Source organism: Kogia breviceps, chromosome 4, assembly GCF_026419965.1.
Source record: "Kogia breviceps isolate mKogBre1 chromosome 4, mKogBre1 haplotype 1, whole genome shotgun sequence".
NCBI classification, from domain to species: domain Eukaryota; kingdom Metazoa; phylum Chordata; class Mammalia; order Artiodactyla; family Physeteridae; genus Kogia; species Kogia breviceps.
The window spans coordinates 151,933,420-151,950,093 of NC_081313.1; the positions used below are offsets into that span (position 1 = coordinate 151,933,420).

At 40.2% G+C, this 16,674-nt stretch overlaps 1 protein-coding gene and 1 pseudogene across 1 annotated transcript; both read right to left on the reverse strand.

Moving 5' to 3' along the window:
• Positions 1 to 3,491: 3,491 nt before the first annotated feature.
• On the reverse strand, positions 3,492 to 3,602 carry LOC131756525 (U2 spliceosomal RNA; annotated as a pseudogene).
• A 10,179-nt stretch (positions 3,603 to 13,781) lies between these two features.
• On the reverse strand, positions 13,782 to 16,253 carry SCGB3A1 (secretoglobin family 3A member 1). Its single transcript, XM_059062413.1, has 2 exons — positions 16,238 to 16,253; positions 13,782 to 14,026 (listed from the first exon to the last, which is right to left on the reverse strand). The coding sequence occupies exons 1-2, from the start codon at positions 16,251 to 16,253 to the stop codon at positions 13,782 to 13,784; spliced, it is 261 nt and encodes an 86-aa protein (XP_058918396.1).
• Positions 16,254 to 16,674: the final 421 nt, after the last annotated feature.

The following is a 16,674-nucleotide window of genomic DNA, read 5'->3' on the forward strand; positions in this document are numbered from 1 at the left end:
TATTTTTAAAGTGTAATTTGTATAGCTGTAGTACTGAGGTTTGAGAAAATATGTGTTAATCAGCAGACCACCTATTTAAAATTCTGAGTCATCTGGGACAGGGTTATAACTCACCTTTGAAAGGGAAGACTGAACGGGGACAGTGCCATGATATAGGGAGATGGTGTAAACTTAAGGATCTCCTTATTGGCTGTGTTATTCTGTATAACACTCATATCTTTGCCAAAGTTCAATTTTATATTTAGGCCACTGATGATGATCCTTTTGTATTTAGGATTTTTGTTGTTGTTACCATATACCTCATAGTATAAGAAATGGGCTCATGTGTCTTTCATCCTTTGGAAGGAGGTTGACATATTTTGAATAAATGCTTTTAATACAGTAGCAAACATTGTATTGGTGGGGTTATATTAATTCATTAAATGTTTTAATTGTTACATGTATAGTTTGTTGTATATATAACTTTAAAATCGTCTGACTTCCCAACTCTTCAGAGAGCATTGAGTCTATTTTTAGAAACTACTTTAACAAATAAATGTAAATTTTTATATAGATGCTGGGAAAAAATCCTTTAAAATCACAGCACAATTAGATAAAATGAATGTTTGCTGAGATGTCCAGTTTTTAAAGTAGGCATTTTCTACCTAATCCTTAATATATAATTTTATCTCTATAACAGAAGTCTTGTTCTTCCTTATGATTGCCAAAAAAAATGTTTTAGAAGTTAATGAAATATGCCCATGTTTATAAATTCTAGTTAATGTTCTGTAGAGGAACAAGTGTCTAAGGAAACATGAACTGAAATATATATGCAATAAAGTTTTTAGGTTTTAGGTAACAATGTTATATATATTGAGAATTCCCTTTGAGTATTATTTATGTATTTAAATTGAATTTAAAATAAGCTTTCATAAATACTTTAAAGGCAATTTTAATATACAGGTTATATATTTTAAGAATCCTATAGCAGATAGTTTTTACTAAAATTTTACAAGAATTTTAGGCTATTTCTATAAGTTAATAATTTGCTCCAAATGATGAAAAATATTCTAAATAGATTGTTCCTCAAATGAGTCTAACCAGCTAGTCTATAGCTAGGAATTGAGAAGACTGCTGGATTACCAGGTGACTTGAAGACCAGTTTCTACAGTTACTTTAGCAACACTGACAGTTTAAATCAAATGAGTAGGGAGATGTCCATTTTCTCATTTTCTTTGAACTGCACACTTCATTCAGTTCACTCTAATCTACTCAAAAGCTATTAAATTATTTTGGGCCTGTTGTGAGAAACTTTTGTTCGCTACACCAATGTGACTGGAGGTGGTGGTCTCAAGAGCTCCTACTGCCAGATACTTTTCAGGCTTACTAGCAAAGTGAATTTAAGCTGTGGGGTCCCAGAGAGCCAACTCAGTCAGCATGACTGCTTCATTAATTTATTAATGGCTTTTGACTGCCAACCCTGTAGCCCTGGTGATTTCAGTATTTCTCCTTCATGGCAGTCCTGCTAGTGCTATTTTTTTCCAAGCTTTGTGTAATTCTTGAAAGCCTGATCCATGAAAGACATTGAAAAGGGACGCTGGTGTGACCAAATTCAGGCAGAAGAAAGCTGCAAAATGCAGGACTTGCTTTCCTTTTAGTATTCATACTGATGCAGGTGGCTGCTTCTCAGGGCAATGATGTAGGTGTGAGGGGTATATGCTCACATTCTGAGCTGTATATAGGGAGTTACCATCTCCACTCCCCAATAACATGATGCTTGCTAGTGGTGACTTTGAACAGACCTGATGAGTGGGAGGACTATATGTAATTAGTCCATTGCGATGAATCAGTTGTCCTTAATCTACTTTTCCTAGTCACCATACTGATAAATACTTATTTAGAATTTCTTCTTGTCAGACACTATGTTTAGATTGGAAATAGAGATTTATCAGACGTTCTCTGACTTCAGGTTGTTCATTGGTCATTATAATCTAGTGTTATAATGTGCTAAATATACACCAGGTATGGAGGGAGCAAATCTCTGTCTACATGGGTCTATAAAGCCTTCCGGGTGACGGTAGAACTGGTTTTGAAGGACTAAGAACTTGTTTACTGGATGAATAATAGGAGCTGTATTAAATGCCTTTGTGAAATGTGTATAGCTATGAATGGAATGGATTTTGAACATGATGAGGGTCTTTCAGTGGGAAGTGCGCTAGTGGAGTGTCTGGAACACAGTGGGCACCTTTGAACTTTGAACCATGTACTAAAGTATGAACTTCATCCTGTAGGTGGTGGCAAAGAACCACACAGGGTTTTAAATGGGAGTAGCATTACCCAATTTGTGTTTAGAAAGGTCATTCTAGCAGTGTTGTGGAGGGTGGATTAAAACAATGAATAGTTAGTTGGTTTCTGATGTGGTCCAGTTGACAGATAAGCTGATGACAGCTTGCAGAGCAGTAAGAGTAGAAAGGAAGGGAAACTTGGCACATTCAGGAAATAGAATCAATAAAAACCTTGATTCCTGCCTCATTTATGGGAGAAAAGACAGGTAAGTGAGTTTTGTTCATTCCTTCATTATTTCCATTAGGCAAATCCTGACTCAACATCTCTTATGTCTTTATCACCAAGGCCCTTGTTTCTCCTTTACTGACCTCAACAAAAACATTTAGTCAAACAAATTTGTTTCTCAAACTGCATTTTACTTCATTTCCCATTATAATTCATTCAGATTTTAGTCTGCAAGAGAGATCCAACGTGCCCCTACTAGACAGTTAAGTAATTCTGGAAAATAATAAAAGATAGCACTTATGCAAATTTGATTATTTCAGCCTGTTTCCTTTAGGCTTTTTTGTATACTTGAAAATGCCTTATGTATAAAAAGACTGCCTGTCAGAGATCACTAGGTAAGATTATTCATTAGAAGATGCTTCAATAAAGTACATAAATGGAAGGAATCCAGCAATTCTAAACCCACTTAAGTTTCCCCTCATGCAATGAATTAGACTATGTTGTTCAATATGGTACCCTCTAACCACATGGCTTTTGAGCACGTGAAATATGGCTAGTGTGAATGGAACTGTAAAATGGTTTTTGTTAAATGAAACTATTAATTTTGATAGGACCATATTTCCCTTTATCTCTTGCATTGTGTAAGATAAGGAACCAGTGTATTGCTTGTTTGTATTAGGCATAAACACATCACCAGTTGATGTCAAAGAATTGGTTCCATTCTAACAATGATTTACTAACCAAAGTAGTGTGTTCATTTGAATATTTTATTCAAACAGCCTGAGTTACTGTGCCTGTGTAAGTCACAATGAGTAATTGAGATACCTATATTTTAATATAATTATGTTTTCTAGTTCAAAAAATAAGTATGAACAAATTATTAAAATCAGTTCTACTGATACAGAACTGAGCTAGTACCACAACTGGAAAAGACTGGAAGATAATATGAGTTTTACGATGAATGATTATTGCAATATGCTGCACCAGAGCAGAAGAAAAACTTCGTGTAAAGAAAATAATAAAGTGAACAATATTAAGATACATTTTCTTCAAATGCATATTAAACTGATGAGAACAGATACTAGATCTTAGCCAAAAGGCCGAGAAGAAGCGATTCCAAGTGCATATTGAATTTAATGTTTCGTCAAAAAAGAATAGATGAAATTAATCACCTGAAATCAGACTTAAAAGTCCAACAGAGTGTTTTTAAACAGTTTATAACAGGATAAGAGCTTATATACTTGGCCAGCTATAAAAGAGCTTGTATTTGTGTACAGAAAAAGATTTTTCTGTTGGATTTATGGTTTCTATTATGGAAATTTTATTAGAAAATTACGAGGAAAAGACTGTTTTACAAAAATGAAATATCTTCAGTTAAGCAAGCAATTACCTATAGAATATAAGACCTTTCTAATAGTACTAACGATTAGCTGATTCAAAATTGAAAAACTGAAACTATGTTATCTTTAGATGAGCTATGATGTAAAAGACACTGCCCAGTTAATACTTTGTATGCTCTGCTCTGTATTAAAGGAGATCCAATTTTACAAAAAAATATGAATTCTCAGCCTAAGAAAATCACTTGTGGCATGTTTTTGCATCTTTGACATCTGCAGAAGAATTTTGCTAAATACAGAGAAAAAAGTGTCACTACAGAAAGTGCTTCTGTTATGTTAGGTCAAAAATCTGGATCTCTTGGAATTTTTTAATGAGCCTGGATTTCTCTTTTGTTTCACCTAGTGATGCTTATTGCAAATAAGTTTTCTGAAACAGACTCTGAAAAGTGTCACCATTGTTAAAATTGATCAGTATATAGGTTCAAATCCAGTCCAGGAACCATAACCAGTTTGTGATAAAAGACAATTTAGCAATCTTGTCTTCCTTACTAATGCTCATTGGTTGAATTATTAAGAATTTTAAACACTGGTTTACATTTCTATTAATTCCAGTTTCCGATTTTCTTGCAACAAAAGGAATGCCAAGTAGTCGGTAATCAAGAGCAAAACATGTCAGTGTAATACACACTTTCTTGCTGATATCGCACTGTATATGAGTAAACCAAAATTAAAACTCCAAGAAAAGGAAAAGCTTATTTGTCACCTTCACAGATAGGTACAAAAGTTTATGTTGAAATTGAAGCATCATGATACGGATCAAGAAATGTTGATTTTGCATAGTTTCTGACATTATAAATTTTCATTGTAATTAACATTTTGTAAATTTGCTGCAAAAGCTACCAGGAAAATTTGAAAAACACTTAGTTGATATTGAATAAGCTTAGAGTTGCTTTTGAAATTATGCAGATACCCCTCCCTTTGAATTTGATTTAATCTAGAGTTGACACATGAATTAGTACTTGAGCAGAAAAGTTCTTAACTTGGAGAGAAATTGATAACCTTTTGCTAAAATGTTAAATAGGTTCATATAAAAACATTTTGTTGATATGGATCCAAAAAAAATGTTTTAATGATTTTTTGAGTAGTTGATTCAGTTATGGGAAAAGAAGTATATTTGGAGCAATTTGGATATTTGAGTCTACTTTTTCAACTATGAACTCAATTATGAAATTGCAAAAATTATGAAAGAAAACGTTACCCTAGAAAATAGTCAATGCAAAAAAAATGTAAATAAGGAATAAAGGAACAAAAAAGACATGAAACACAAGTTAAATGGTAGGCATAAGTCCAATAATAACATTAAATGTGAATGGATTAATCCAGTCAAAAAATAAGGGATCAGACTAGATAAAAATAAACATGACCCAACTATATGCTGTGTACAGGAGACACTTTAAAGATACAAATGGTGAAAGTAAAAGTATGGAAAAGGATGCAAATTATCAGAAAGTTGGAGTGGCTATACTAATAGATAAAATAGACTTGAAAACAAAATATGTTATTAGAAATAAAACGGGGCAGTCTGTAATGATGTGCAACACCAATGATAAGCAACCCCAAGCTACATGAGACAACTGACTGGAAGGGAATGATGGACAATTCAACAATGACAGTTGGACACTAATGCCCTGCTCAGTGGATAAAACAACTGGGCAGGTAAACAAAATAAGAGACTTGAACAGCACTATAAGGCAACTACACGTAACGTGTAGAGCACATAGCAACACCAGAATACACATTCTTCTCAAGTGCACATGGGACATTATTCAGTATTCCATAGGCTACATCATAAAACAAGCTTCAAAATGTAAAAGAACTAAGATCATACAGAGTATATTCTCCAATCATAGTGAAGTTAGATGAAAAGTTGAGAACTTTGGAAATATGTGGAAATTAAACAATGCACTCCTAAAACCAATGGGTCTAAAAACTCAAAAGAGAAATTAGAAAATACTTTGAAATAAATGAAGACATACCAAACCTGGTGGGATGCAGCAAAAACTGCTTAAAGGGAAATTTATAGCTATAAAAACATAGATTTATTAAAACAAAAAACCTAACCTTCCAATTTTAAGACACTGGAAAACAAAGAGCAAAGTAAACCCAAAGCAAGCAGAAGTAAGAAAATAATGAAATGGAGAAAAGGAACACAATTGAGAAAGGAGCAAAACAAAAGTTAGTTCTTTGGAAAGATCAGCAAAATTGATTAAAGAACACTCAAATTACTAAAATCAGGAATTAAAGGAGGACATTGCTACTAACTTTACAGAAGAAGGGTTATGGAATACTATGCTAATGAATTAAATAGCATAGACAAATACCTAGAAAGACATACTACCAAAACCGACTCAAGAAGAAATAGAAAAAATTGAATAAACTTAAAACAAGTAAAGAGGTTGAATTAGTAATGAAAAAAACTATGGAAAGAAAAAGCCCAGGCCCAAATGGCTTCACTGGTGGAATTCCAAGAAGAGTATCAATTCTTCACAAACTTCCAAAAACCTGAAGAAGGAACACTTCCTAACTCATTCTTTGAGGCCAGTATTACCCTAATATCAAAACCAGACAAAGCTAACACAAGGAAAGAAAACCACACACTAACATCACTTATGAATATAGATGCAAAATTCTTAAAAAACTAGTAAAACAATCCAGCAAAATGTTAAAAGATCAGACACTGTCACCAAGTGGGACTTATCCCAAGAATGCAAGCTTGGCTTAATATCCCCCATTAATGTAATACACTATATCAATAGTTTAAAGGACAAAATGACAGGATTATCACATTAGGCATGGAAAAGGTATTTGACAAAATTCTACAATGCTTTATTTAAAAATAACAAGAACACACTTGCAAAACTAGGAATGGAAGGAAACTTCCTCAACCTGATAAAGGCATTTACAAAGAACCCACAGCTAACATCCTACTTAATGGTGAAAGACTGAAGACTTTCTCCCTAAGATCAGGAAGAAAAAAAAAAAAAATGTCCACTCTTACCACTTCTATTCAACATTCTACTAGATGTTCTAGCCAGGGAAATTAGGCAAGAAAATGAAATAAAAGGCATTTTTTATTGTTTGTAAAACCATATGGCATTTGTTGTTCTTTGGAAAGATCAGCAAAATTGATGGGCCTTTAGCCATACTCTATGGAAAAAAACCACTCAATTTACTAAAATCAGAAATGAAAAGGATACATTACTACCAACCCTACAGAATAAAAAGGATTATTGTGGAATACCATGAACAATTGTATGCTGATAAATCAGGTAACAGTGAAATTGATTGGAGAGGAAAAAGTAAAACTAGATTTCAAGGTGACATAATGTACATAGACAATCTTAGAAGCTGTTACAGTTAACAGGGAAGTTCAGCAAGATTACAGGATAATAAGATCAGTATACAAAAATCAATTGTATTTCTACTCACTAGCCATGAACAATTCCAAATTAAAACAATTTCATTTACAATAGCATTAAGCAATAAAATACTTAGGAATAAATTTAACAAAAGAAATGCAATACTTGTACACTGAAAACTATAAAACATTGAAAAAAGACCTAAGTAAATGGAAAGACATTTCATTTTTATGGATTGAAAAACTTGATACTGTTAGGATGGCAATACTCCCAGAATTGATCTACAGAGTCAGTACAATCTCTAACAAAATCCCATTGGCTTTTTGTTTGTTGCAGAAATTTACAAACTGATCTTAAAAATTCATACGGAAACCTAAGGGACCCCAACAGCTAATCTTGAAAGAGAACAAATTTGGAAGACTCAAACGTCCTGATTACAAAGGTCCTTATTACAAAGCTACAGTAATCAACACAGTGGGGTATTGGCATAAGGAAAGCATATAGATCAATGGAATTGAATTGAGAGCCTAGAAATAAACTCTTACATTGTTCAATTGATTTTGAACAAAGGTGCCAGGACACCTCAGTAGGGAAAAGAATTGTGTCTCCAGCAAGTGGTGCTAGACCACTGAATATGTACAAGTAAAAGAATGAAGTTGAACCTCTACCACACACCATATACAGTTAACTCAAAATGAATCAAAAAATGTAAATGTAAAAGCTAAAACTACAAAAACCCTTGGGAAAAGACATAGGTAAAAATCTTCATGACCTTAGATTAGGCAATAATTAACTTAGATAAGACACCTTTTAAAGCACAAGCAACCAAAGATAAAAATAGATTATCTGGACTTTGTCAGAATTAAAACTTTGGGGCTTCCCTGGTGGTGCAGAGGTTAAGAATCCGTCTGCCAATGCAGGGAACACGGGTTTGAGCCCTGGTCTGGGAAGATACCACATGCTGCGGAGCAACTAAGCCTGTGCGCCACAACTACTGAGCCTGTGCTCTAGAGCCCACAAGCCACAACTATTGAGCATGCCTGCCACAACTACTGAAGCCCACCTGCCTAGAGCCCGAGCTCCACAACAAGAGAAGCCACCACAATGAGAAGCCTGTGCACCACAACGAAGAGTAGCCCCTGCTCGCCACAACTAGAGAAAGCCCACGAGCAGCAATGAAGACCCAACACAGCTAAAAATAAATAAAATAAATTTAAAAAAATTTTAAACTTTTGTGCTTCAAAGGAAAAAAAAAGACAACCCAATATTTGCAAATCATATATGAGTCTAGTCTCCAGAATATATAAAGAACTCTTAACAACTCAACAGTGAAAAGACAACCCAATCTAAAAATGGTTAAAGGATTTGAATAAATATTTCTCCAATGAAGAGTGATTTCTAATGGGTATAGTTTCTTTTGGGGCTGATATAAATGTCCTGAGGTTAGGTAGTGGTGATGATTGCACTACACTGAATATTCTAAAACCTCTGAATTCACTTTAAAGGGGTGAATTTAATGGTATATGAATTATCTCAAAAATAATACATAAATGAAATCATTTTGTATTATTTCTTTTGCAACTTGAATTCTTTGGTCACTATGTTTAATTCATGCTAATGCATGCAGTTGCAATAGCTGTAGTTAATTTGTTTTCCCTGTAGTATGATATTGTGTGAATATTCCAAAATATATTTATTCATTCTTCTCTGCAAGTGTCTTTGAGTTGTTTCTAGTTTTCTTCCACATTCCCTCCAGCCTTACACATCATCCTGCTCTGAACATTCTGGTAGGTGCTGGAGTACAAGAGTTTCTCTGGAGTATAAACTTGAGGGTTGGAATTGTTAGGTGATAGAGCATGCACATTTGACTTACTAGGTATGCTTAACTCTCTTCAAAGTGTTTGTTCCCATTTACTCTCCCACGAGCACTTTGTGAGTTTTTTCATTGTTCCACAACTTAGCCTATGTTTGTTTTTGTCTGATTTTTAATTTTTGGCAGTCTGGTGGATATAATAATATTTCATTGTGGTTTCAATTATATTTCAGATTCCTCTTATGATTTTATGCCTATTGAGGGTTTCGTCCTTTTCTGATTGATACGTAATTCTTTACATACTCAGGATACTTACTTTTTATCAGTTATATGTGTTGTGTATATTCTCTCACTTTTAATCGTTTTTTTTTTGACTTTGTATTTTGAAATGTTTCCAACGTATACTGCAGTCCAGAGAACAACTGAATGAACTCGATTCACTCATCACCAAGCTTTGATTACTATTATATAGCTAATCTTGTTTCAACTATCCCACATGTTGTGCACACCCTAGGTTATTTAAAAGCAAAGTCCAGACATCATATCATTTAATCTGTAAATATTTCAGTACCTATTTCAAAGTGATAAGCATTCTTTTAAAAAATACTTATCAGTTTTCAGAACATTGAGTTAATTTCCTTGTGTCTCTAGTAGTTACCACATAGACTATTTTCCCCTGTATCAAAATCATATGGTTTTGAACATATTTAGTGAATTTCATCCATTTGTTTTTTCTACCACTACTGATGTTCAATTTACCCCATCTTTGGCCAGTGGGAGCTTTATTCAAACTGGTTCCTGTGTATTTTGGGCACAATCCCAATAGTGTTTGGTAGCCTCCTTCTGTTCTGTATGGAAAGATGTTCCAGGTTGATCTTTCACATTTCCTGCTTCTGGCCTGGAACCAGGCATTCCTCCAAAGATTCTTGGTTCCTTTAGTGGGAAATGTTATCTAGAGGCCACAGTTCTCATTAGGCATGTTATGGGATTAGTCAGTTTCTTGGTCCTTTTAGGAGACAGAGATAAGAGGGTTTTTTTCCTCCTAAAGATAAAATACATCAGGATAATTATACTTAAAGTTCAAATTATACTTCCAGTTCAAATCTTGAGCTATAAGGTTTTTACTCTAATCATATCAGCATCTTCTTTCAACTTTACCAGAAATCTCAGGTTTCAATGACACTAACATAATTACTCATTTGACTTAGAATATGCAAAGAATGACCTCAGTATGGCAATGACACCAACCAGAAAACTTTCATTGTTTTTACAGTTCTTCTTGTCCTTGGGGTACAGGATGCAGAGTTCCAAATTACTACGTTTTTGTGTTACTTGAAATAGTTCCTCTCTGCTGATTATACCATCACTGAAAACAAAGTTAGGTTTATATGTTTCTTTAAAAAAATTTTTAATTGAAGTATAGCTGATTTACAATATTATAAATATTAGTTTCAGGTGTACAGAAATAGTGATGCAATATTTTCATAGATTATAAAAGTTAAAGTTTTAAAGTTATTACATTTAAAGTTATTACAGAATGCAGGGGCACAGTCAAGATGGTGGAGTAAGAGGATGTGGAGTTCACATCTCCTCACAAGTAGAGCACCTACTAGGTGCTGGTGGGGGACCTCGGACATCCTAGGTGATGGGAGGAATCCGTGCATGACTAGGTAGGACGTGGGAGAGAAGGAGGAGGGGAAGAAAAGTGGAGGCGGGACAGGACTGGCACCCCTGAGGTGGCGCTGGGAGAGAGGAGAAGTTCCCGTGATCGGAGGGGCCCACTCATGGGGGGGTATCAGCGGGGATGGAGAGGGACTTTTGGGGGACTGGGGGATCTGAGAGGAAGCAGCCAGCATCTCCCCTGCCCACTCGGGCCCTGGTGAGCCTGATGGAATCCAGGTCCTGAGCACCCCCCGTACCCCCCACCCTGTTAAGGCCACTTCCAGCCACATGAGTCTCAGGTCTGAGCCCCACCCCCACAAGGCCTCTTCCAGCTGGAGCCCCACCCCCTGGGTCCCCTCCAGCTGCGTGGGTCCCAGGCCTGAGCCCCGCACCAGCTGGGGCCTCTTCCAGCCACATGGGTCCTGGTGGACCTGAGTACCAGCCCCCACAAAGCTGCTGTGAGCTGTGCAGGTCCCAAGAGCCCACACACCACCCCGACAAAGCCTCTTCTAGCAGAGTGGGTCCTGGGCCTGAGCCTCACTCCCACCAAAGCCTCCTCTGGCTTTGTGGGAACTGGCACCCCGAGTGATGCCCCTGACAGGGTCTCAGACCATGTGGGGCCTGGCGGGCTGAAGGCTGTCCCCCTCCAAGTCTTAGTCCGGCTGCACCAGCCCCTGGAGGCATGCCTGTGGAGGCCTGTGTCCCAGCTGTCTTGTGCAGGCTCATGTGCTCCAGTCCAACTTCAGGAATAGACGCTGGTGAGAAACACATGCAGAGTTGGGGCTGACAGAGCAGGTCCAGAAACCCACCTAGAGGTCTTGGAGACCTACTGAGGAGGCAGGGCTTGGTTGGCTGTAGATCACTGTGGGGGCAAGGACACTGATACAGGAGGCACCAGGGAGTTTTAAATCTTTTATTATTTTACTTTTTATTTTTTTTCTTTTTTAATTCTTATCTTTTAATTTATTTATTTTTTATTTTAAAATTTTCCTTATTTTCTTTTTTATTTTTTTGCTGTTGTGGCTCTGTTTTGTTTTGCTGTTCCATTTTTATTGTTATTTTTCCTAATGTATTTTTAATTTTTCTAATTTTATTTTATTTTTTATTCTTTGTTATTGTTCTGCTCTTTTCTGTTTGTTGCTTTTTTTTTTTTTCTTTCTGCCTGAGTATCTGTGGTGGGAGTGTCAAGTCCAAGCCACTGGACTAACAAACAACTTCAGGTCCCAGGGAATATTAATCAATGTGAGGTCTCCAGGAGGTCCTCATCTCGCCATCAAGAACCAACTCCACCCAACTGCCTGCAAACTCCACTGCTGGACGCCTCAGGCCAAACAATAAGCAAGACAGGAACACAGCCCCACCCATCAGCAGACAGGCTGCCTAAAGTCGTACTAAGCTCACTGACACCTGAAATCACACCACCTGATGGGGCCCTGCCCATCAGAGGGAAAAGACTCAGCTCCACCCACCAGAGCATGTACACAAGTCTCTCACACCAGGAAGCCTACACAAGCCCCTGAACCAACCTCACTCACCAGGGGGCAGACAACAGAACAAGAGGAACCATGGCTCAGCAGCCTGCAGAAAGGAGAACATAAACGCAGTAGGATAGACAAAATGAGACAATGGAGAAATATGTTGCAGATGAAGGAGCAAGGTAAAATCCCACACAGTCAAATAAATGAAGAGGAAATAGGCAATCTACCCAAAAAAGAATTCAGATATAATGATATAATGATAGTAAAGATGATCCAAGATCTCGGAAATAGCATGGCAGCACTGCTTAAGAAGATATAAGAAATGTTTAACAAGGACCTAGAAGAACTAGAGAACAAACAGTGATGAACAACACAATAACTGAAATGAAAAATACACTAGAAGGAAAACAATAGCAGAATAACTGAGACAGAAGAACTAATAAGTGAGCTAGAAGATACAATGGTGGAAAAAACTGTGGAGCAAAATAAAGAAAAAATCAGCTTGGTGCTCTGTGACAACCTAGATAGGTGGGATCAGGGTGGGGTGGGGTGGGATGGAGGCCCAAGAGGGAGGGGATATATGTATACGTATAGCTGATTCACTTCACTGTACAGCAGAGACTAATGCAACATTGTACACAATTATACTCCAATAAAAATAAATAAATAAATTTTAAAAATAATGAGGCTAACAGGGAAAAAGCCTCCTAGTTAATTTTCAAATCCAGTTTAACACAGATGCTTGCCTGATCCCTGTCACCTTTCATTATTGGCTCTATGCTACCTACCACAATGTCAATTATAATTCTCTCTCTCACTCACACACACACACACACACACACACACACACAGACACACACACACAGACACACACACTCACATAATCTGAGGCATGGTGTACCTCCTGAGGTGTAGGGACCAACCCAGCCTTAGCCCCAGGTTGAGGCCCCTCTTCCTTCACTATTGCTCACAGCAGGGAGAAGAACAGGAATTAACATAAAGGTGAGAAGACATCAACCCCAAAGCTGCTCTTATCCATGTTTATTGAGAGAATAGGGGAAGGGTATGAATGCTCAGGGCTGGGCAGCAGGTCCCCAGCCTGTAGATGGCAACATCTTGTCCCCAGGCTGGGATAGTCCAGCCTCAGCTTAGCCAGAGAACGTCAGGGCCCCCTGAAAAGGAGAAGCCAAGCTTAAGTGTGCTCCTCCTCCAGCTACTGCCGCTGGGAGAGTGAGGTGAGGCCGCAGACACCTGAAGAACCTCAGGCAGGAAGGTACAGCTGCAACTCTGGGGAGGGCTCCCAGGTGGGTCATGAGACATACTTTGTGCTGGGACAGGCATGGGCAGCATCCCTGTGACAGGTACGTCCAGTACCTTACCCCTCCAGACCTCCACAGCCCCCCTGCCATTCAGATATGACCATCATCCTGATTCCTGCCCAGGAACAGCTAGCTTCTCCTGCGGGTGGAAAATGAGGTTTCCCTGATATAGGACCCAGATGTCTCTTGTAGGATTTTGCGGAGTGAAGTATTCCACTCTCCTGGAGGATGGCTGGAGGGTGCTGCTGGCACTGGGAGGGTGCTCACATTACCAGCAGAGCCTTCAGGGCCCCCATGGCCTCAGGGCCCAGCTCAGCCACACACTGCCTGGAGCCCTCCACGAGATGCTCCACAGGGTTTCCCAGGCTGGCCGGGATGAACTTCAGAGGGTTGAAGCCTTTGAGAAAGGGGTTGGCCGCAGCCCCAGCCCTGGCCTCCACGGCAGGAGTGAGGGCAGCCGAAGGTGGGGCCACAGGCTTGGCGATGAAGTTCACGAAGAAAGTAGCAGCTGCAAACACAAGCAGAGATTGAGAAATGGAATATTGCCTGCCATATCGTTAAACAAAAGATGTCATAGTCATCAGCAAATGCAGCCATCAGGAATGTGAGCTGGTGAGCCCTGAGGAAACTCAGGAGGAAAGAATCCTTGCCATCTAGCAGCCATCAGGCTGCAGCCACTCCCTACCGTGAGCCCTGAGGAAACTCAGGATGTGAAAATACAGGATACTGGCCCCAGATAGCTGAGGCACATATCAAAGGAATGATTTCAGTGAGCCCAGATTCTTGCATCTTCCCATATATAGAAAAACGCTAAATTCCTCAACTTGGGATATGTGGTTTTCTTTAATTTAAAATAAACTTTTGATGGTCAGACAACCTGCCCTTTGTTGCAAAACTTCTATATAACCAGGTTTCCTCCCTCACCTCCTCAGAGCAGTTTTCTCAGGGTTAGTTGAGATGCTGCCTCCTGGGCTTAAGTCCTAAAAATTTCCACTGAATGAAACATAACTCTCTACTTTTAGGTTGTGAATAATTTTTTAAGTCCACAAGATGAACTGCCCCCCAGGACCTGGGGCCCCAAGGTGGCCTGCTGAAGGCGTGTTTCCTACAGGAGGTGCCCAGGGCGCCTTTACAGACTAACCAGCACCCCTGGCCACCCACTCCCTCCCTTGTTGACAGCTGGCCTGTGCTGCATCCAGGCAGGCCTGGCCAGTTGGGAGAGGCAGCTGTATAAGCAGAGAGCTGGGGCCCAGCAAGGAGGTGGCTGGACAGAAGGACATAGGAGTTGGCTTAAGAGTGGAGGGAGAGAAATTGAACTCTGTGCAAGCAAGGGCAGGCTTCCCAGAGGGAGGGACATCTGGGCTGTGCCTTAAAGAATGAAGCAGAGAGCAGATGAATGTTCTCAGACTAGGGCCTGTGCTTGCACCGGCTTAAGGGTAGGAGAGCCTGGTGTTGGTGGGTAAAGAAAAGAAACTGGGGTGCACAGGGTCATGAGAGGAGGCCTGAGGGCTCAGGTGGGGCAGACCCCAGAGGGCTTGAAAACCTTAAGGATGAGCAAGACTTCCTGCACAGAGGGATGGGGAGTCCTGGGAAGTGGTAAGTAGAAGAATGTCCTGGTTCCTCCAGGGCACTAGACGGGCCAGCATGAGGAGCTTGGTGCCCAAGGTGCGGAGGTAGCAGGGTCAGGACCAGCTGGAGTGGAAGAAGGGGACAAGCAGAACCACTGTCAGGGGTCCATGGGGAGGCACCACGAACCAAGGCCTGAGGGCTCCCCAAAGTGGAGACTGGTTCTGGGGTAAGTGGGGATGACAGCACAAGGCAGGTAAGGAAAATGTGGACACAGCTGAGAGGTTTCTCCCAGTTTCAAACCGAGGAGATTCTTTCTTTCCCCACCTTCCTCTTCCCCATATCAGCATGAGTCTCCTGCCATTTTCTCAGCCCAATACTGGGACGTGGTATCCCCTGCACTATGTCCCCTCCCAAGAGCACCACCTCTGCTTGGGATGGAGAATATTTGCCCTAAGGAGAAGTGGCTGGGGTAGCTGAGAATTGTCAGTAAAATTTCCTCACTGTATGTGTGTGTGTGTGTGCTTGTGTGTGTGTGTGCTTGTGTGTGTGTGTGTGTGTGTGTGTGTGTGTGTGTGTTGGGAGGGTGGTGCTGGTTGGTGCCAGAATGTTCTAATATGCCCTCTTGTCCCTTTGAGACCTGGGGACATGGGTCTTGCAAGAGCAGGTATAGTTCATGCCAGCTCAGGGTTGGGGAGAAGTGTCAGTTGTTCCCAGGGGCCCCCGACTGCTCAGGTCCACCCACAGCTGAAGTGCCCCAGACCCACTGTGGGCCAGCAGTGGTGGGTATAGGGGTGTCTCTGGCCCAGGAGAGGCACATGGAAAGACCGAGGAGGGCTGAGGTCACACCGCCATTTGCCATGGGGACTTGAGTCAAGGACTTTCTTCAGTTGACATTCTGTTGTGGGGATTGCAGAAAGGACTACACTCCTACAAATGTCACACTGCAGGTCGTGGCATTGTCGGCTTCACCCAGACCTCTTTGTCATCTGGTGGTCAAAGAGCAATACTGTCTATAGAGCTTGGACAACACAACTGAGCATGATTCCCAATCAGAACTGGAACATGGGGTTAGTGGGTCCTCAGAGTTGACCTAATTACTGACCCATTTCACGGCTCTCGGGCTGCATCTAAGCAGCTTTCCTTAGAATACCAGGAGCCACAGCCATGTCCCTAATGGCCAGGATCAATAGGTCCTGACACCCTCCCAGGCCCAGTAGGTCACACCCTTAGCTGTGAGAAAGAGTGGGTTTACAGAAGAAAGAAAAAATGGACCAAGTTTCCTACAGGGGAAGGAAATCTCGGCCCCTCTGCTTCCCTGCCCCCCACCCCAGCCACTGCCTCCCCCAAAAGATGGCTCCTGCCAGCCAGTTCCCTGCCTTGGATGGCTTGATGGTGGGTCCCCTCAGTAGTCAGCCCACTGCTCTTCCTCTTTTTCCTGGCACATGTTGTTCATCCTGTGTTGGCCTTCTCTGTGCCTTGGCTCTTCTCTCTCAGAGCTACAGGACCAGGGAAGCAGCTCCTTAGGCCTGCAATCTAGGCTTCTGGGCTCCAATCCAGCATATCAGACCTATGAGTTCAGTACCCCAA